The 21137-nt window shown below is 45.3% G+C and overlaps 1 protein-coding gene and 1 pseudogene across 2 annotated transcripts in view; one reads left to right on the plus strand and one right to left on the minus strand.

The window, feature by feature from the left end:
* LOC144689648 (uncharacterized) overlaps positions 1-21137 on the plus strand; it is an 88025-nt gene that overhangs the window by 11742 nt on the left and 55146 nt on the right. The window contains exon 2 of one of the 2 annotated variants that reach the window (XM_078556897.1): positions 3470-3544. The exons of the other annotated variant lie outside the window; for it this stretch is intronic. Within the exon in view, the coding sequence (XP_078413023.1) occupies positions 3470-3544 (75 nt within the window). The remainder of the gene's footprint in view (positions 1-3469; positions 3545-21137) is intronic. 2 annotated transcript variants of the gene reach the window in all.
* On the minus strand, positions 11302-11630 carry LOC144690129 (large ribosomal subunit protein eL38 pseudogene; annotated as a pseudogene).

Consider the following 21137-nt stretch of genomic DNA (forward strand, 5'->3'; position numbering starts at 1 on the left):
GAGCTGCTGCCGTCATCCAAAGCGCCCTGAGAGGAGCCTGCAAAGATGACAAGCAGCTTGTGCACCAATGTGAGGTCACTGTGGACTTCCCTGCTCGCCATTGATGGATGGGCACTTAGCTGGGATACTGGGTGCCCCATCCATCTCACACACGGACACTGACCAGCTGTTGTCAGTGCCTGTGTGAGGGCTTGCAGGTCCGAGTACAACCCCAGGAACCACTGATTCTGTTCCTGGAGCAGCCTCTCCTTGAGAGTCACTACTTTCTCCATGGAGGAGGCAGTGTGCTCGGCCGTGAGGGTTAACGCAGTGCTCATGCTTTGCAGGGGCTCCTCCACAACAGAGACCATGGCACACATACCCTCTTGGATTTCGCCAGATCCTCTTGCACACCTGCTGGACATCCAGCATCTGCTGCCTAATGGATGACTCCAGAGGGCCAATATCAGCCTTTGACTGAGCATCGTCTTGGTCTCTAGCAGTCCTCTGACTGCCAGAGCCCTGGGCACTCTCTGCCTCCGCCAGCACCTCAAGCAAGTGTGAAGTGCCCTCACCAATGTGCACCGAGATACTAGCCGCCAAACTAATGCCCACCAAGGTGCTGGTATCTGCACTGGTGCCTGGTTCAGAGAATGGGTGTGACGCAGGTTCTTGGGGTGCATGATGGTCCTTGAGGGTCAGGGGTAGCTCGTTGAGGTGCTGTGCTTTGCTGCTTGGTGGCAGATCTAAGGGAGAAGAAGGACATGTCATTAGTTAAAGTCACCATAATGTCACTGTGCATGCCAGTCACCTTGGTGAGACAATGGAGATGTGCATCATGGTGCCATCGTCTTTCAATGATCGATGAGGAATCCAGCCTGGAGGCTCCCATCAGTGATGAAACTGCTCAAGAATGTTTCAACCGTCCGAAACTCTCAACTAAGTGCATTGCACTCTTATCTTCGTCTGACACCACAGCCTCACCACAGCTGGATGACCGAGATGCATGGGGCCCCTCAAGCTCCAAGGCCTCCTGCTCATACCAGGAGAGGATGGGGAGGTGTGGGGGGTCCTCTGCCAGTCCGCAACCTCTGAATATTGTTATGGGATGTCTTCTCCTGATAGGACAGAGGAGCATTGATTAGTCCACTCTCTACCTGCAGCGCCATTGCAGCCTGGCCAACCCCACCTGAGGAACACCTTGCAGGGCAGATCCAAGTCGTGGCCCTCGAGACGCAAGGCACTCAGTCAAAGCAGCCAGGGCTCGGCCTCTTGGCCAGCTCCAACATGATTGTCAGTTGGCTCTCAGACTCTAACTCCCCTGAGCTCCACGAGGGGCATCACCAGCTCAAAACAATTCAACACACTGACCCATGCCAACACTGTACTCACCCTTCCTGAGAGCAGCAGGTCATCGAAGCACTTCTGGCACTGCACCCGGGTGTGCTACACCACGCCGTGGCTGCTCACCCGGGCTCCCACCTCCTCCCATGCCCTCTTTGTGAGGTGCGGTAGCCTCCTCCTCCCATCTCTGGGGACAAGGGTGTCCCTTCTGGCAACCACCTGCTCCAGGAAGGCGGTGAGGCACTCGCTGGGAAAACGGGAGGGCCGAGTGCGCAGCCAACCTCACCTCCTGCCTGGTCTCTGCATCCTCATTTGCAGTCATGTTGCTGCTGCAACTTTGATGCGAGCAGCCTCCCTGGGGCTGCCTGCGCTGTTTTTGAACTGACCACTGGGTTGCCTTTGGACCCGGCAGACAACAAGCCCCCACCTGCCCCTTCTCAGATGTTCTCCAGCCAGCGTTCACATTGGAAGGCCCGCCAGCGTGAAATCGCGGTCCGGCCCCGATTGTTGGCAGCGGCCAGCTTCCCGACCGCTCTTGCCCACCCCTTCGGAGCCTGCCCGATGAGGGCTAAATTCTGCCCCTAGTCTTCGACACACTTGCTTTTACCTCAGAATTAATGTAAAATTCTATCATACTATGATCGCTGCTACCTCGGGATGCCTTCACTGTGAGATAATCAATTAATCCTATCTTGTTGCTCAATACCAGGTCTGATATAGCCTGCTCTCTGGTTGGCTCCAGAATATGCTATTCTGAGAAACTATCCCAAAAACATTCTATGAGCTCCTCATCTATGCTACCTTTGCCCATCTGATTTTTCCAGTCTATATGTACCTTTCAGACAAGTTCCAATTATCTCTTCCTTTATACTCTGTCTGACTGTGCAGTTACAATTAGGGGGCCTGTACACCACTCCCACAAATGACTTCTTGCCTTTGTCATTTCTCATCTCAACCTAAACTGCTCCTACATTCTGATTTCCTGAACTTAGGTGATCCCTCTCTAATGTACTGGGGGCTACGTAGCAACAGCTGTCTCCCGCATTTTGAATGTGTATACAATAAACTAACCCTTTTAGTTCACCCTATCTCAAATTTGCTGTGGGGTTATTAATAGAAATTGGATCGCACAAAAACTGAGTGGTTGGGAAATATGCCACTGCTTACAAAGGGGGAAATCATAAACCAAAAACGCCTTTCTGTTTACGGATAAGTGGAGTGAGAGGAGAACTCAGGGCTGTTTAAATTAAACCACTCTCCCGTCTGTAACAGATAGCTATCAAGGCATCACTTTCTGCTTGTTGGGTAAGATGCCAAAGGGTGTTGGTACCCAAGAAATTGTACTCCACACAAAATAGCTTCATGAAAACAAATTTGGGCAAGAGACTGTTTAATTTTCAGTGAAGTAATTAATACTATCAAAATCCTTATTACAAATGAAAAAATATTTCTCTATTTGTTTCCTCGTTTTCTTCTTTGAGTCAAGGCTAGCATACTACTTCCTTTAAATGGGAAGACCTGAATGTCGTCTGGGCTCAGTGGCAACAGACAAGTGGTATAGTTTTGTAGACCAGGATGTATCCTACTAATTTTAACTTTCACCTGTTCATATGATGTAGTGTTTCGCCGCCATACCTGAATTGAAAATTGGTAAAATTTGCCCCTCTAGATGAAAGCATAAAACATAACCACTGAAGCAATAGTCACCACATCATACATTTTGCAGCAAGTTAAATATATGTGAGCATTGTCTGATGGAAGCAATCAATACCTTGGTTAAATAGTAAAGCTTCATGATTGGTTGAGTGTGAAATGTTCACTTAAAATCTGGTAGCTATGATGCTTATTTTTTATTGACTAATGTCTTGATTCTCTTGCAAACTAGGAAGAAATAATTAAAAAAGGACATTGTTCCTTCATTATCATCTGGGATATTAGTGGCTAAATGTCTAATATCAAATCTAAAATGACTAGGACGAAAGTAAGAGCAATGCAACCAACTGGTAACCTGAAAAACAACAATCCAGCCTCAGGACCTAATGTACCGATCAAAGAGCCCCTGGATTTTACTGGTATAACTGGTGCAGCCATGCCCATTCCAGAAGCAAAATCATTGACCATACATTTTGATGCTGTTAAAATGCAGAAGCTGGGGCCATCAAAGAAAATTGACTTTGGAGGAGAAAAACATGACATTTCTGCCAAGGATGCCTCAATTAAAGTAAGATGAAATTCTCTTCATATCCTGACTTATTCACAATATTGCCTTCAAGTATTGTTTAGATGTTTGCCTCCGAGCTTACTCCTGTTCTATGCTGCCTCATCAGTATCTCCCAGCATGTCTTCCCTTCTTGAAAATTTGCTCCAGTCACCCATCCCTAAGGATGGTGTTCTCTCTTACTTTTTCAACTACTATTATACCTGTGCTTTCCAAAGTTATGAAAGCTGCTATTAACTCACAAATTATTTATCATATTAAAGGTGTGCCCTAAAGAAAGAAAGACTTGCATTCTCTATAGTATTTTTCAAGACCTCACGTTGTCCCAAAGCTCTTCACAGCAAATTAAATACTTTTGAAGTGTCATTACTTATATAATATAGGAAACGTGGCAACCAATTTACATACAGCAAGGTCCCCCAAACAGGAATGTGATAATGACCTGAAAATCTTCATTTAATGATGTGGGTTGAGGAATACCTATTGGACAGGAAGCTGGGAAGAACTCCCTTTCTGTTCTTCAAAATAGTGCCATGTGATCTTTTACATTCACCTGAGATGACAGTTGTAGTTTTGGTTTAACATCTCATCTGAAAGACGGCACCTCTGAATATACAGCACTCAGTGGACTGTCAGCTTAGCATTTGTATCCAAAGCTTTGGAGTGGAATTTGAACCCATAGCCTTGTAACTCAGATGTGAGAATACTAGCAATGAACCACCACTAACATAATTACCCTTAACATCTGAGCCCTGGGGTGCCATAACTGGGGTGTACCCCAAAGATGAACTGAGGAGCCCCCACCCCCCCTCAGATGATCCACGTAAGGATTGCATGGCAGTTGCCTGAGAAATTCAAACTTCCGTTGGGCAATTGTCTTGTAATGGGAACCATCCAAAAGTACGATATAAATCGCAAACTGGTTCCAATTGTCTTACAGAATAGTTAGCCAGAAAAAGTTAGAAGAATTAAAAGCACTTTCAGAAGCATACAATATAACAAACTCACCAGAGGAAAGGTCATGCTAATGACTATATTGATTATTGGCCAATAATTTGCATGGAGTGAAAATCAGAATTGGATTGCCACTACACTCCTACTTACTTATCTGGAAATGAAGTGGGGGGTGGTTAACGGGGGTTGATGGGACGTCGTCAGGGAGGGCGGGATTAATGGGGGTTGATGATTACTTCTGGGTAATTATAGTACTGACCTCGCCAACCCCCCATGGGACTGCCGTCACCCACCCATTAGAACCCCCCTGACTAGGTCCCATCAACCCCCATTAATCCCACCCTCCCTGACGACGTCCCATCAACCCCCGTTAACCACACCCCACTTCATTTTCAGATAAGTAAGTAGGAGTGTAGTGGCAATCCAACTCTGATTTTCACTCCATGCAAATTATTGGCCAATAATCAATATAGTCATTAGCATGACCTTTCCTCTGGTGAGTTTGTTATATTGTATGCTTCTGAAATTTTACCCTTGCACACTTTAGTGAATCATTTATCATTCTTGAGATATCTCCAAAGCCTTTGATGAAGTCTACCACTGTTTGCCACTAAACCTATAATTATCATAAGATCTTTCTTTAAAGCAATGTTACCTTATTTCTTCTCAAATCATTCTTACCTGTGCTGTGATTTGTTGTTCAACCTATGAAAACTTTCCCATAAACTCAGGAAGGCTCTCTCCCACTGCATTATTCTCCCTATCAATAACCACTACTGCTGATCAACCATCCAAACCCACTCTGCTACTGATAAGTTCTCCCTGCATTCATTACCTTCCTACAAATTGCACACAACCAAAATATTATTTTCATATAATGTTTATTAATAATAGTCAAAAATGTGCCCATACTCATGTAAAATTGGTGGTCATCTGACACACCTTGCTTCTAAGCTGTATTTTATGCATTGGGGAGGCAATGTATTATGGGCCACTGAATGATTTTATAAATGTACATATTTTTCTGCTGCACTTGATTGGCAAGAAGAATGATTGTTCTGACTGGAACTCCTAAACTTTTGCCTTTAGAAAAGTTTGCAGAAGATACCAAATTGTGGCAGATGGTGAGACGAAATGATGGAGATTGCAAGATTGCAAAAGCATTTAACCAGGTTAACATTAGCGGATTGGAAAAATGGGTAGTAGATGCAGTTTAATGAGATGTGGGCCAGAATTTTATATTCGCCGTGTGGGCGTGTGCCCAACACGCCGGAACGTAAAATGATGCGCGATGACGTCTGCCGATAATTGAAAGGCCTATTAAGGCCATTGACAAGGGAATTGAGTTGAATTTTATGCTGCCCGTCCAACCTTATGGCCTTTACGTTTTAATACTAATTAAATAAAAACTTTCTTTTGAAAATAAAAACATGTCCCATCTCATGTGACACAGTAAGATATGACAGGATGAAGGAATGGAGAGATCTAGGAGAGGAGAATTGGAGGCCTTTAAAGGTGAATGTGCAGGTAAAAACAGACTTTAAAAACATAAATGCAATTCTTGCTTGTATATGTAACAGCATTGAGTACAGTAATATTGAATTTGTCCATGACATGGGTGAGGATGAAATTGGAGCATTGCGTACCTTTGTATAAAGACTTGGAAGGTTACATTTGCCTGATAACAAGAATGATCAGTTATATTTATAAAGACTTGAGCAGTCTGAGGCTTTTTCATTGCAATAGTAAGGAGGAACTAACATACGTTTTAAAATTATTAAATGATTTGAAAGGCTAGTGAAAGGCTGTTCCTACCAGTTGATGATTCAATACGAGGATAAAGATTCAAACACTATAAAAAAGGGGAAGTTGGACGATATTTGTGCAAACAGACTTATTGGAACATAGTTTTACTATACATGGGGCAGGACTTTTAGTTGGGCGAGCGCCCGCGATCAGCAGATCTGGGATCGGCCGGGGAACAGACCACTGACCGCATTTAGCCCCCGACCGCGATTTCATGCTGGCTGGAAAATTACTGCCAGCTAGTGTGAAAGGCGTGCTGAAATGCTCAGCGTTGCCAGGAGGAGGACGAGCGCTAAAGCCAGCATGGGTGTGGGGGAGTGCGGAATGAAAGCTCCCTGAAGGCAGAGAGCTGCCTCGTGGAGCTAAAGAATGTAATGTTGGATGGGCAACGAAAAATCTCTGTCAATTATGACGTTAATGGCCTTAATAGGCCTCTTAATTGTCGACACTCTCTCGCACACCCGCCGACCGAAATATCACGCGAGTGCGAGATGACATCGGGACACTCGTCAGACGTCATCATGTGCTATTTCACGCTTGAGCGGGTTGGGCGCGTGCCTGCACACCGAGAGAAAAATTCTGCCCATAGTTGTTGAGGTTCAGACTAGCATAATTTAAGGGAACCTGGATAAGTATTTGAAAAGGAAGAATATAAAAAGCAAAGTATTATGGACCACTGAAAAGGCAGTGGTATGATTGACTGAATGGTCTGCTTCAGTGCAATAATTTCTATGACATGGAACACTATTGTTATGTAGGCAAACATCAACATGATTTCAGTCACTCACAACTGGTATAATAAAAGCAAAATACTGCAGATGCTGGAAATCTGAAATAAAAACAGAGCTAATCTTCGAGTTGACTTCAGAACATTCAAGAAGTAGAAGTATTCAAGAAATATTCACCTCGAAATGCTAACTGTTTTTCTCTCCACAGATGGTGCCAGTCCTGATGAGTATTTCCAGCACTTTCTGTTTTTACTCACAATTTGGTATCCTGGACCTCAGGTTGATGAAAATGTCCTGATCATCTATTGAGTACAAAAGATGTGTTAATTACATTTTATTACAACTTTTATAACTTTTCATATACATATCTGTAGGTTTCTGTGTATGATAAAAAGCAGTTGAGGGAAAGAATCTCTATGCTGGAAAAAGAAACTGCACAACTGAAAGCACAGCTTAAGGAAAAGGATATAACTATATCCAATGTCACTAAACTAATGCAACATAAGGTAATGTACGCTGATCAGCAATGTTCATCAATACTCAGCTTAGTTTTATTCCAAAAGAGTATTCTTACCTGGCTGTTCAGAATAAGATATATAATTATCACAGGAACACAGGGACAGGAGTAGGCCATTTACTCCCTTGAACCTGTTCCGCTCTTCAATGAAATCATAGCTGTTCGATGACCTAACTCCTTTGCTCACCTTTGTCCCATATTCCTTAATTCCTTTGGCTAACAAAAATCAATCTCAATTTTAAAATAAACAAATGATCTAGCATCAATTGCCATGTGCAGAAGAAAATTCTAATCTTCTGTCACCCTTTGTGTGAAAAAGTGTTTCCTAATTTCAATCCTGAAAGGCCTGGCTCTAATGCTTAGACTATGTCACCTGTTCCTGGAGTCCGAAACTAGCAAAAATAGTTTTTCTCTATCTACCTTATCTGTTGCCTTCAATATCTTGAAAACTTCAATCAAATCACCCCTTTACCTTCTAAATTTCAAGGAATACAATCCTAGTTTTCCTACATTACAACAGTGACTACTCCTCAAAAGTATTTCATCAGCTTTAAAGCACTTTGAGATGTCTGGTGGTCATGAAAAGTGCTATATAAATGCAAGCCTTCCTTCTCTTCCCTTCCCTCCTCTCCTTCCTTCCTTTCTTTCTTTCCTTCTATTATTTCTCTCCTTCCTTCTCTAGGACTGCTCGGTCCTCCAGGTGTGGTCTAATCTGGACTTTGTATAGCTGAAGCTTGACTTCTACCCCCTTGTATTCTATTTTGCTAGATACAAACTCCAGAATTCCATTAGCCTTTGTGATTATTTTCTGTACCCTTTCATGATATTTTATGATGTGTGTACTTGGACCCCCAAGTTTCTTTGGACATCCACTGTTTCTAGCTTTTCACCATTTGGAAAATCATTTTTAGATCTAAAGAGGAAGGCCTCACAATGTGGCTTATCCACATTGAAATCTATTTGCCACAGTTTTGCCTATTCATGTAATCAGTCAATATCTTTCTGTAATTTTGCACTTCCATCTCTACTTCTTACATTACTACCTATTTTTGTCTCATTGACCAATTTGGATATGGGCTTTTTATTCCATCACCTAAGTCGTAAATGAAAACAGTGAATAGTTGATGCCCCAACAAAGATCTTTGTGGGACAGCACTAGTCATCTCCCGCTAATTAGAATACTTGTCCATTATCCCTACTTTGTCTCCTTCTGCTGAGCTAAATTCCTAACTAGTTCAATAATTTGCCTTCAATTCCTTGAGCCAGGAAGCGAGCTAGAGAGGGAATTTCAGAGTTTGGGGCTTAGGCATCTGAAGGTATGGCCACCAATGGTCATAGAGTCATAGAGCTATTTACGGCAGAGAAGGAGGCCATTTGGTCCTTTGAGTCTTTGCTGGCTCTGGTAGAGCGATTAAAATCAGGGATGCCCAAGGGGCCAGAATTAGATGAGTGCAGATATCTTGGAGGGTTGTGGGGCTGGAGGAGGTTACAGAGATAGGGAGGGGCAAGGTCATGGAGGGATTTGAAAACTTGGAAGAACATTTTTAAATTAAAGAGTTACATAACTGAGCAAATGTAGGTCAATGAACACTAGGTGATATGTTTCCTCACAACAGATGTTAGGTTAACTGGTCTGTAAGTCCTTGGCTTTCCTCTGTCACCTTCACAAAATAGTGGAGTGACATGTATAATTTTCCAATCTGAAGGAATGGTTCCTGAATTGAGAGAACTTTGGAAAATTATAGTTAGGGCACCTAAAATGTTCTCACCTACTTGCCATCCTTCTTAAAGAGCCAAAGTCAAAAATATGAGTTTGTAAAATGGAATATTTGTTGCACACCATCACATCATGAATTAATCATAACTCAATTTTCTCAATACCATTCTCACCGAATCCATGCTAGAAGAGATAGATTGTTTACTACTCAGCCTGAGTGTGTATCCATCTTGCTAACTGAAATATACAACAGATTTCTGTTACTTAAGAAAGTGAAAAAAAAATCAGCTCTTTGACTTTTACGTTAAATGCTGCCTTCATTTACCCAATTCTACAAATAAAGATTTGCATTTATAGTATGTTACCTAAATCAGTTATGCTATCTGCAGAATATCTACAGAAGCATAATATCTGCAGATGGAAGGTGCAACGAAGAAATAAGAACAGGGTAGCAATGGGAAAAGCTGTATTTAGTAAGAAGGGACAGTTGCTAACCGGAAAGCTGAATAAACAACTTAAGAAGTAACTTAGAGTTTGATTTGGAGTGTTGTTTTGTACGGATGTGAAACTTGGACCTTAAGAAAAGAGGAGACTAACTTTGCTAAATAGCTTTGAAATGTGTGTTTGGAGGAGAATGGAAAGGATCAGCAGACAGAAAAAGTAACAAATGGTGAAGTGCTGAGGAGAGCGAATGAAGAAAGGAATTTGCTGAACGCAATTAGGAAAAGGCAGAGTTACTGGGCAGGGCACACCTTAAGAGGAATTAGACTAGTAAGAGACTATGGAGGGAAGATTTCAAGGAAAAAGAGGAAGAAGGAGGAAGAGAATATCATTGCTGGATGGCTTGAAAATTGAAGTAAGTATTTGGAAAATAAAAGACTGGCCCAGGGCAGAGAGACATGGAGAAGACTATGAGCCAGCAACCTGCCTTTGAGCAGGGAACAAATGATGACCTAAATCAGCTTATCCCATCAAACCATGTTACGCTATCCATGGCACTGATAAGGCAAGGCAACCCTTGAGTTGGATTCAGAGTGAGTTGGATCTGCTTTTTTTTTATTCATTCATGGATGTGGGGTTTATGGGAAAGGCTCATGGAAGAGGGGAGAGACAGGACTGTGCAGGTCCTGGTTGATGGAGGGAGGGTGCTAGCTGACAGAGGAAGGGTGCTGCCTGACAGAGGGTAAGTCAAGGTTGATCAATGGCAGGTCAAGGTTGATTGAGGGAAGGTCAAGAGTGATGGAGGGCAAGTTGAGGATGACCAATGGAGAGTTGAGGGTTATCGGGGGAAGGATGATGGTGACAGAGGGAAGATTGAGGGTGAGTGGAAGGTCAACTGTGATGCAGGGAGGTTCAAGGGTAATGGAAGGCAGGCTGAGTGTGACAGAAGGATTGAGGGTGATGGAGGGATGGTCATGAGTAATTGCCAAAGGGTGGAGGGTGATAGAGGTTGATGTAGAGATTGTTGAGGGACATCGTGGCAACACCAGGGTGTGGTGGGAGGAGTAAAAACAAAAACTGCTGGAAATGCTCAGCAGATCAGGCAGCAACTGTGGTGAGAAACAGAGTTAATATTTCAGGTTGAGATGACCTTTGCACATTACATTAATTTTGTTTCTCTCCACAGGTGCTGCCTGACCTGCTGAGCATTTCCAGCATTTTTTGTTTTTATTTCAGATTTCCAGCATTTGCAGTATTGTGCTTTTGTGTTAGTGTGGTGGGAGAAAACCAAGCTATGTTCGAAGGACAGCAAAGAGATTCCCGTAGGTGCATAGGGCACAACCTCTGGGATGAGGGCCAAGTAAACAGTGGTTTACATCCGCAAGCAGATCTTTCCAGGGCACCACTGGAGGAATGTGTGTCATATCACAGGCAGCCACACATCGATGCAGGTCACCAGTGCCCTATTTAAAAGGGCCAAGGACTATATGCAATTTAGTATGGATCTAGATGGCCAGGGCTCAGGAGGTGTTGGCTTCGGGGCTATCGCAGGTTTCACACAGGTGCAGGGGATTATCAACTACATTCACATGGCCATCAGTTTTTTTTTTATTCAATACAATCTGAACAACATCAAAAGATTTCAGCTCCTTTCTTCAGCTCTTTCACAGCCAGACCTGGAGGCAGTGACTGTTTGAGTTTCTCAGCCTTCTCTTTGTCAGTGATGACTAGTGTGTTTGGTACCTATGGCACTGTACTTTGAATTTTACATTGTCTTTGTTCTTCTTAATTTTCACAGATTTTGCATCCTTTCTTCTTGCTGTTAACAAAAAGTCTTTGATTTCTGCTATCATACGAGGCATGGCTACGATGAGTCCAGAGACGGGGAAATAAACCGTGCTCTGAGGCTCAGCCGCTCAGCGAGAAAGAAATTGAATTAAATTCCACCAGCTGCTATGGTGGGATTTGAATCAGTGTTCCAAGAGCATTAGCCTGGGCCTCTGGATTGCTAGTCCAGTGATTACCCACTACACCACTGTCTCCTGCCTGCCTCAGCCACATGGCCATCAGAGCTCCCTGAGATCAGCCTGCTGCATTCATCAGCTGCAAAGGGTTCCACTCCATCAATGCTCAATTGGTCTGTGAACACAGGAAACAAATCCTTCAGGTGTATTTTTGGTTCCCAGGAAGCTTTCATGATTCCAACATTCCCTGCCACCATAGGTGCAAGGGTTGTTTGAAGCCCTTGTGCGACTGCATGATGGATCCTGAGTGATAGGAGCTGTCCATTGAAAATATGACTACTGACACCAATCCACAACCAGTGAAGAGAGCTACAATGCTTTCCATTGTTCCACAAGGACAGCAATTGAGCAGACCATTGGCTTGTTGAGGATGGAGTTCCAATGCCTGGACTGCTCCAGTGAAGCCCTGCAGTATGCACCTCACAGGATTTTGAGGATCGTTGTGGTCTTCTGTGTCCTACACAACATTGCGCTGCAGAGGGGAGAGGATTTGCCAATCGCTGAGATGAAGGAATTACAATCCTCATCATTGCTTGACACCCGCATGAGAACCAGACTGATGTAATATCACCTTTATATTCACCATGGCAGTGTGGAGTAGGTCATTGACCCTTTTCCTGCAGTGAACCCCAAGGCTGCTAACCTCCTTGGACAGGTGGGAGGGTTTCCTGGTATTGTTGGTGGGGAAGAGCACCTGCTGCCGGAGGAGAACCTGCAGAGTGACATCGCTGAACTGTGGGGCCACACATTGTCTGCTCTGAGCCATGTTCTGCCTTATTCTGGAGGTCAAATGAAGGTGAATGTGGCTCAGGTTCACAGATGAGAACAGAGTCTGGAGCCAACTGGAGGTAAATGTGACTAAGTATCCAAGATTAAGGCAGATTCTGAAGGCCAATTAGAGGATCTTGTGGCTCTGTAGCAGACTCTGTGAACAGACTCTGCTTGTAGGCAATACATACGTGTCCAAGGCCACTAAAATATGGCGCCCGGACCTCCAATCCCATCAGCTAATGACAGGTTTGCTGATTTCCTGCTGCGTAATTGGCTGGGCCCATGCCTTTACATATCTAATTGACTAGCCACTGCCTAATTGCTCACGGAGAGCATTTCCCAATGCGAGCAACAGTTCCGCCCACTTGCGGATCCACTGGTGGGACCTGCATCTCGTGCACTATATTCCACCCTTGATGTTTAGTGTCATGCAGCACAGGTATTATTACTGCTGTAATCAGACAATTAGCCCAGATTCCTGTATTCTTTGAGGAATTGCTGGTTTAATAGCAATTTAGAAAATTTTACAACATTGCATACCTAAACGTCCAGAAAGCCTCACAATAGGCTGCTACTTAAACTTAAATGTATGGGAATTGATTGCGGATATTAAAACAATGATAAAGCAAAGTGTACTTGTTACAGAATTAATCTTAAGTGATGGGAAGTAGAAAGTGGAGTGCCTCAAGGATTATTGCTGAGCTCCTATTGTTTCTAGTTTAAAGCAACTTCTTGGATTTAGAAACCCAATTTGCATGTGACATTAAACTGGGGGAGCACACAAATGAATCTGATGAGGTAGCAAAGGGCCTACAAAAGGAGCTGGATAAAATTTGTAAGTGGGCAGAACATCAATGGAGGAAGTTGTACACAGACAAGCACAGCAAAAGAAAAATGGACAACATACTGAACTAATTAAGGAAGAAATTGAAAGGGTGCAGAATATTCTGCAGGGAGAAAGGAGTGAGCCAGAGGTTGTGGCACATATTGGTACCAACGACCAAGGGACGATAGATATTAAGGCTCTAAGTTCAGACTTTCAGGAGCTAAGGAGGAAGTTAAAAAGGAGGACCTCAAAGGTAGTAATCTCTGAATTATTCCCACTGCTATGTGCCAGCAAGAATAGAAAAAGGCAGATAGGGAGGATCAGTGCGTAGTTTGAGACATGGTGCAAGAGTTAGGGCTTCAAATTCTGGGGCATTTCTGGGATAGAAAGCACCTATTTAAACACCTTTTCGAACCTCAACAGAACTGGGACCAATATCCTCATGGGGAGGTTCATTCGTATGCTTGGGAGGGGTTTAAACTAAATTGGCATGGAGGTGGGCACCAGCTTATAGAAGGTGAAAGGAGTGACAAGGTGTGTAAAGGAGTGCATGATGGATATTACTAGAGAAGGAAGTGGTACCATATTAGATAGGAGCAGACTAAGAAGGCCTGAAGGAATACAAAGCCAGGTTCAGACTGCATATATGTAAATGCACGAAGTGTGGTGACTAATGTTAGGGAAGGAAACAGCTAAAGAAGCTCAATTGCTAATTATTAGGTTGTTTAACTATGTACCCATTTGGTTATATAAAAGGGATAACAGCTGAGATTAGTCCGGTCTGTGGAGAGTTTTATGACAAGCAATAAAACTCTGCCTGAAGGAGTCTGTCTTGGTTTCGGTCTTCATTTCTAAAGAACTATTGGAACTTAACAACTAAGGTTGGTGAGCGACAAGCACAAATAGCTATGTGGGAATATGACGTTGTGGCAACAATGGAAACATGACTTAAAATTCACAGCTACAAGTGTTCAGAGAAAATTCGGAAGATAAAAAGGGAGGTGAGGTGGCAGTACTTATTAGGGAAGACATTGTAGTGTTAGAAAGAGAAGTTGTCCTTGAGGGGGCAAGGACAGAATTCCTTTAGTTAGAGTTGAGAAGCAAACAAGGTATGATCACACTACTGGGGATATTCTATAGGCTTCCACGTAATGAGAGAGAGAGGTAGCAGAACAAATCTGCAGGGAAATTGAGATGTGCAAGCTCTAAAAAGTGATATTATTGCGGGGCAAGGGGCTTTAATTACCCAAATATCGATTGGGATAATGTTAGAGTAAAAGGAAAAGAGAAGAGGAATTTCTGAAATGTTCAGGAGAACTTACTTGACCAGTATTTTCCCGGTCCAATGAGGAAGGAGGCATTGCTGAGTCTGGTGCTGGGGAATGAGGTGGGTCAGGTGTACAAAATGGCTGTAGGACAGCACTTGAATAAGAGTGATCACTGTATCACAGGGTTTGGATTAGTAATGGAGAAAAGCAAGGAAGGATCTAAAGTAGGAATTCTAAATTGGAAGAGGGCTAATCAATGGGATGAGATGGGATCTAGCCAAGGTAAAATGGAACCGAAATTTGACAAGAGAAACAGTACAAAACAGTGGATGATCTTTAAGGAAGAGATGTTTTGAGTGCTGGCTAGTTACATCCCAACAAGAGGAAAAGGAAACTCTTTCGAGTTATCAACAGTCACAGATTGCAACTCTTTCGAGTACAATCACAGTTCTTGGTTTCCGGGAGTGGGACGTGAACCCACAACCCTCTGATTCAAAGGTGAGGGTGCTATGGACTGAGCCACAGCTGACACCTCAAGAGGAAAAGGAAGGGGGAACCAAAGCCAGGGCACCATGAATAACAAGGGAGATAGTGAATACAATAAAAAAAAAAGAAAATAGTGTATAATGCATGTCCAGTGAACTCTCCAATTGAGAAATGGGCCAAATACAACAAGTTGAGAGCATAAGTAGTGAGGAAAATAAGACTGATAAAGAGAAATTATGAGAGTAGGGTTGCAGCCAACATAAAAGGGAACCCAATAAATCTTCTGCTGGCTAGTAAATAGTAAGTGGGTGGTAAGAGGCGGGGTGGGGCCGATTTGGGACAAATGTTTAGAGACGCGGGGCAAGGCTAGAACACCTGATGAATACTTTATATCAGTGTTTACTAAGGAAAAGGTTGCTGACAAAATATTGGTAGTGGCGGAGATGGTGGAGGTAATGGATGGGGCAAATATTGATAGGCAGGATGTACTGGAAAAGTGGCTACACTTTGAGTGGATAAGTCAGTTGGTTCGGATGGCTTGCATCCCAGGTTGTTAAGGGAAGTGGGGGTTGAGATAGCAGAAGGGTTTGCCACACATAATCTTCCAATCTTCCCTAAATGCCAGGGAAGTGCCAAAGGATTGGAATATGATACCCTTGTTCAAGAAAGGGTTTAAGGACATTCCTAGTAATAACAGGCCCAGTCCATTTAAAAACAGTGGTGGGTAAGGTTAGGATTAGGGTTACTGTTGCTGATGTTTAAGCCTGGACCTTGATCTTATCCCTGAGCTGGCTCAAGTATAGCTGCTTCACAGCCTAGCTTCTGATATAAATGATGTTGCTGTCCAAATACTGGGCCCTGTCTAAATGCTCTTGCCACTCAAGAACTCTTGTTCTTTTGCTTGTTTTGCTGTATTTGCGAGACACCTAAGTTTAGGGTCAGTGCAACAACGTTGTGCAGGGTACAACCAAGTTTGGAAAGAGTAAAGAAAATGCCGTAAATTAATGATTCAGTGTAACTTGGGTTTTAAAAGCCTGAAGATTATAAAGGAAAGAAATATTAAATGGAGGTAAAGAGCTCCAAAGTCTTGAATTTTTAGGAAAGAATGCTATGGCTGGGATTTTCCAGCCCCAACAGTGGCAGGTGTGATGGCGGGCGCAGGGGGAACAATGCAGTGGGAGCTTAAAAATCAGTTTCCCACCAGCGTGAAATGATGGCGGGAACGTGCACTCCTGCCTGTCATGGCAGGTCGCCGTTCCCACAAGAGGTCGATGTGAAGCCATTGTGCATCCCATTAATTGTATGCAGATGAAACCCCAATAGGAATTGTCTCCCTCACCGTGCCACCCCCCCCCCCCCCCCCCCCGCCCAATTACAATTAGCCATGCCATCAGCGGGATATCACGCCGGTGTCCAGAACATGTCTGGACCAATGTGGTGTGGACATATCAGGACTAACCTGTGAGAAGGCCTGGGGCAAGTTGCGGAAATTGAAAGATGGAGGCCTCCAGTGACCATGGACCCTGGAATACCACGTGCAGCAGTGGCTGGTGGAGCTTCTAGGACGTGGATCTTTGCACTGCAGGAGCCTCTAGGACGTGGATCTTTGCATTGCAGGAGCCTCTAGGACGTGGATCTTTGCACAGCAGGAGCCTCTAGGACGTGGATCTTTGCTTTGTAAGAGCTTCTAGGATGTGGATCTTTACACTGCAGGAGCTTCCAGGACTTGGATCTTTGCTCTGTAGGATCCTGCAGGACGTGCATCTTTGCGATGCAGGAGCCTCCAGGACGTGGATCTTCGTGCTGCAGGTGGTCAGTTGCATGAGGTACTGTTGGGCCACGATGGTTGGATTGGGGGATTAGGCGGGGAGGAGAGGAATGAAGAGGTGGGGTGGGTGTGGAGGCCTAGAGGAGGGCAGGGGAGGTTGGGGGTGGTAGGAGAAAGAGAATGGAATGGGTGAGGTGGTATGGAGCGGGAGGGTGCGAAGGGCTATGGTGGAGAGTGGGCGAGGGGGGTGTGTGGGGTGTGCAGGTGTGAACGAGGATAGGGGTTGTGCAGGTGTGAACGGGCATGGTAAGGGGAAGAGGGAAAAGAGGTTCAGAGGGACACTCCTCGGGAAGATAGGGGACGTGGACATTCACCTGCACGAGACAGAGGGTGATGGGGGAGGGTTGTAGGGTGACTATGGGGAGGTCTATGGTCACACCAGGAGGATCAATGATTTTGTGGGGTGGGGTGGGGGGGGGGGGCGGGAAAGCGGCGAGGGGTGTGGGTCATGGGGAGAGGTTGGGAAGTGTCGGTCGCAACCTGAAGAGTCATATGCACCATGGCTGCTGCAACTGTCTAAAGCCTCGAGGTGGCTGTCTCGAGATGCTGCATGGGAGTTGGGTCATTGCGGGTGGGCAGAGCGGCGTGTCAGCTCAACTGGATGACTGAAGGGGAACCCCAGCACGTAGTACTGACAATGCTAAGGCATTTCAACAGATGAGCGCATGAAGGGCAAAGGCTTACTGTGCGTGGGAACCTTCTTGCACATGGCTCGCAAGGGTCCTGACAAAGATTCCTGCCTCCCTGCACATGCATGATTCCAGGGACATAGACCCATCCTGGGGCGTCCCCTTGTAGATGGTGGGGGGGTGGGGGGAAGGTGGCGGGTGAGGTTTCTATGTGACTAAGACCATAAGACATAGGAGCAGAAATTAGGCCATTCGGCCCATCGAGTCTGCTCCGCCATTCAATCATGGCTGATAAGTTTCTCAACCCCATTCTCCCGCCTTCTCCCCGTAACCTTTGATCCCCTTACCAATCAAGAACCTATCTATCTTGGCCTTAAGTACACTCAATGACCTGGCCTCCACAGCCTTCTGTGGCAATGAATTCCATAGATTCACCACTCTCTGGCTAAAGAAGCTTCTCCTCATCTCTGTTCTAAAAGGTCTTCCCTTTACTCTGAGGCTGTGCCCTCGGGTCCTAATCTCTCCTACTAATGGAAACATCTTCCCCACGTCCACTCTATCCAGGCCTTTCAGTATTCTGTAAGTTTCAATCAGATCCCCCCTCATCCTTCTAAACTCCATCGAGTATAGACCCAGAGTCCTCAAACGTTCCTCAAATGTTAAGCCTTTCATTCCTGGGATCATTCTTGTGAACCTCCTCTGGACCCTCTCCAGGGCCAGCACATCCTTCCTGAGATACCGGGCCCAAAATTGCTCACAATATCTAAATGTGGTCTGAACTAAAAATCACAATTAAACCACATCAGACCTCATTAAAGTGCAAGTGTAGTCTATTTACAAAAGTGCAAGAACATGAACAGTTATAGTGCACCCTTGCAACTACATGTAAAATCATAACTTCTTAATCTTTCGTTCCCTACCACTTCTTCTAGGTGTCCAACTGACACCCCAGTTTGCCCTTTTGTCTTGGACGACCTTGGCAGGCATCCACTGGAAACTCAAGGGCTAGAGGGCCCCGGCTTACTTTGGCTCTCCTGTTGTGGGGCAGCTGCTCGCTCTGTGGTCACAAGAGGATGAAGCTTGAAGGGGTCACAGGCAAGGGGGATTCTGAAGGGCTGGACAACCTCAGAGAATTCTGAGTGGAGATCCCAGGGATGTCCAACAGCCGCTCCTCCTCCCTTTGGGTGCTGAGGGCCCCTCTCTGACTCCTTGAGGAGAAAAGGCACCTGGAGGGAGGTTGAGGAGCCCATCCCCCTCTCATGGAGCAACTGCAAGATCTCACCCATGACTACAGAGATGAAGCGAAGGTCTGCGCGCATCTCCGACAGAAACTTGGCGTTCTGCTAGACGAGGTTCTCCATGGCATTTGCCATCCTCCCCATCAAGATCTCCATGTGCGCACGGGTCTGAACCACTTCATCAGAGAGCAGGCGGACGGACTCCGCCTCACATGCTGCTCTGTTGAGGGCCTCCGCTACCTCTGCCTGATGTTTCCCCACTTCTAGCTGCCTCCCCAGCATCCCGGGCAGGTTCTATCTCAGTGGCTTGTTATCCGACTTGGACATCTCAGATGCCTCTCCCGCAGCAGTCCTCAGAGTGCCGGTGAACTTGGCTGACCCTGCCTCCCGCTGCTGTGGACATGTGTCTGTGTGGTGACCACCAGATTGAGCCCCTGTCTGAACTGGATCTAGTACCCACCAAGGTGTGTGTCTCTGGCCTGGTGGAGGGTACAGGTGACTGCTGTGACAGCTCTACAGGTGCACTTTCTCCATCCTCCCCAATGTCCTCAGTCCTCTGTGGGCTAGACAGGACTTCTGGCCTTTGCCTCTTCTTGCTGGCATCTGTAATGGAGAGAGGAGAGAATGAGTGACTGCATGAGCTACCTCCAACACGGAGGCCTGCATGACCCTTAGGTTTCTATGTGACTAAGACCATAAGACATAGGAGCAGAAATTAGGCCATTCGGCCCATCGAGTCTGCTCCGCCATTCAATCATGGCTGATAAGTTTCTCAACCCCATTCTCCCGCCTTCTCCCCGTAACCTTTGATCCCCTTACCAATCAAGAACCTATCTATCTTGGTCTTAAGTACACTCAATGACCTGGCCTCCACAGCCTTCTGTGGCAATGAATTCCATAGATTCACCACTCTCTGGCTAAAGAAGCTTCTCCTCATCTCTGTTCTAAAAGGTCTTCCCTTTACTCTGAGGCTGTGCCCTCGGGTCCTAATCTCTCCTACTAATGGAAACATCTTCCCCACGTCCACTCTATCCAGGCCTTTCAGTATTCTGTAAGTTTCAATCAGATCCCCCCTCATCCTTCTAAACTCCATCGAGTATAGACCCAGAGTCCTGAAACGTTCCTCATATGTTAAGCCTTTCATTCCTGGGATCATTCTTGTGAACCTCCTCTGGACCCTCTCCAGGGCCAGCACATCCTTCCTGAGATACCGGGCCCAAAATTGCTCACAATATCTAAATGTGGTCTGACCAGAGCCTTATAAAGCCTCAGCAGCACATCCCTGCTTTTATATTCTAGTCCTCTCGCAACATTGCATTTGCCTTCCTAACTACCGCGTCAACCTGCAAGTTAACCTTAAGAGAATCCTGGACTAGGACTCCCAAGTCCCTTTGCACTCCAGATTTCTGAATTCTCTCCCCATTTAGAAAATAGTCTATGCCTCTGTTCTTCCTACCAAAGTGCATGACCTCACACTTCCCCACATTGTATTCCATCTGCCTCTTCTTTGCCCATTCTCCTAACCTGTCCAAATCCTTCTGCAGCCTCCCCGCCTCCTCAATACTACCTGTCCCTCCACCTATCTTTGTATCATCTGCAAACTTAGCCAGGATGCCCTCAGTTCCTTCATCTAGATCATTAATGTATAAAGTGAAAAGTTGTGGTCACAACACTGACCCCTGTGGAACTCCACTAGTCACCGGCCGCCATCCTGAGAAGGACCCCCTTATCCCCACTCTCTGCCTCCTGTCAGACAGCCAATCTTCTATCCATGCTAGTACCTTGCCTCTAACACCATGGGCTCTTATCTTACTGAGCAGCCTCCTGTGCGGCACCTTGTCAAAGGCCTTCTGGAAGTCCAAGTAGATAACATCCATTGGCTCTCCTTTGTCTAACCTACTCGTTACCTCCTCAAAGAATTCTAACAGATTTGTCAGGCATGACCTCCCCTTGATGAAACCATGCTGACTTTGCCCGATTTTACCATGCACTTCCAAGTATTCTGAAATCGCATCCTCAATAATGGACTCTAAAATCTTACCAACGACCGAGGTTAGGCTAATCGGCCTGTAATTTCCCGTCTTTTGCCTCACTCCCTTCTTAGACAGGGAGGTTACATTAGCGATTTTCCAGTCCTCTGGGACCCTCCCTGACTCCAGTGATTCCTGAAAGATCGCCACTAACGCCTCCACTATCTCTTCAGCTATCTCCTTCAGAACCCTGGGATGTAATCCACCTGGCCCAGGTGATTTATCCACCTTCAGACCTTTCAGTTTTCCTAGCACCTTCCCCTTGGTAATGGCCACCATACTCACCTCTGCCCCCCGACTCTCTTGAACTTTGGGGATGTCACTCGTGTCTTC

The sequence above is a fragment of the Cetorhinus maximus genome, chromosome 14, assembly GCF_964194155.1.
Source record: "Cetorhinus maximus chromosome 14, sCetMax3.hap1.1, whole genome shotgun sequence".
NCBI classification, from domain to species: domain Eukaryota; kingdom Metazoa; phylum Chordata; class Chondrichthyes; order Lamniformes; family Cetorhinidae; genus Cetorhinus; species Cetorhinus maximus.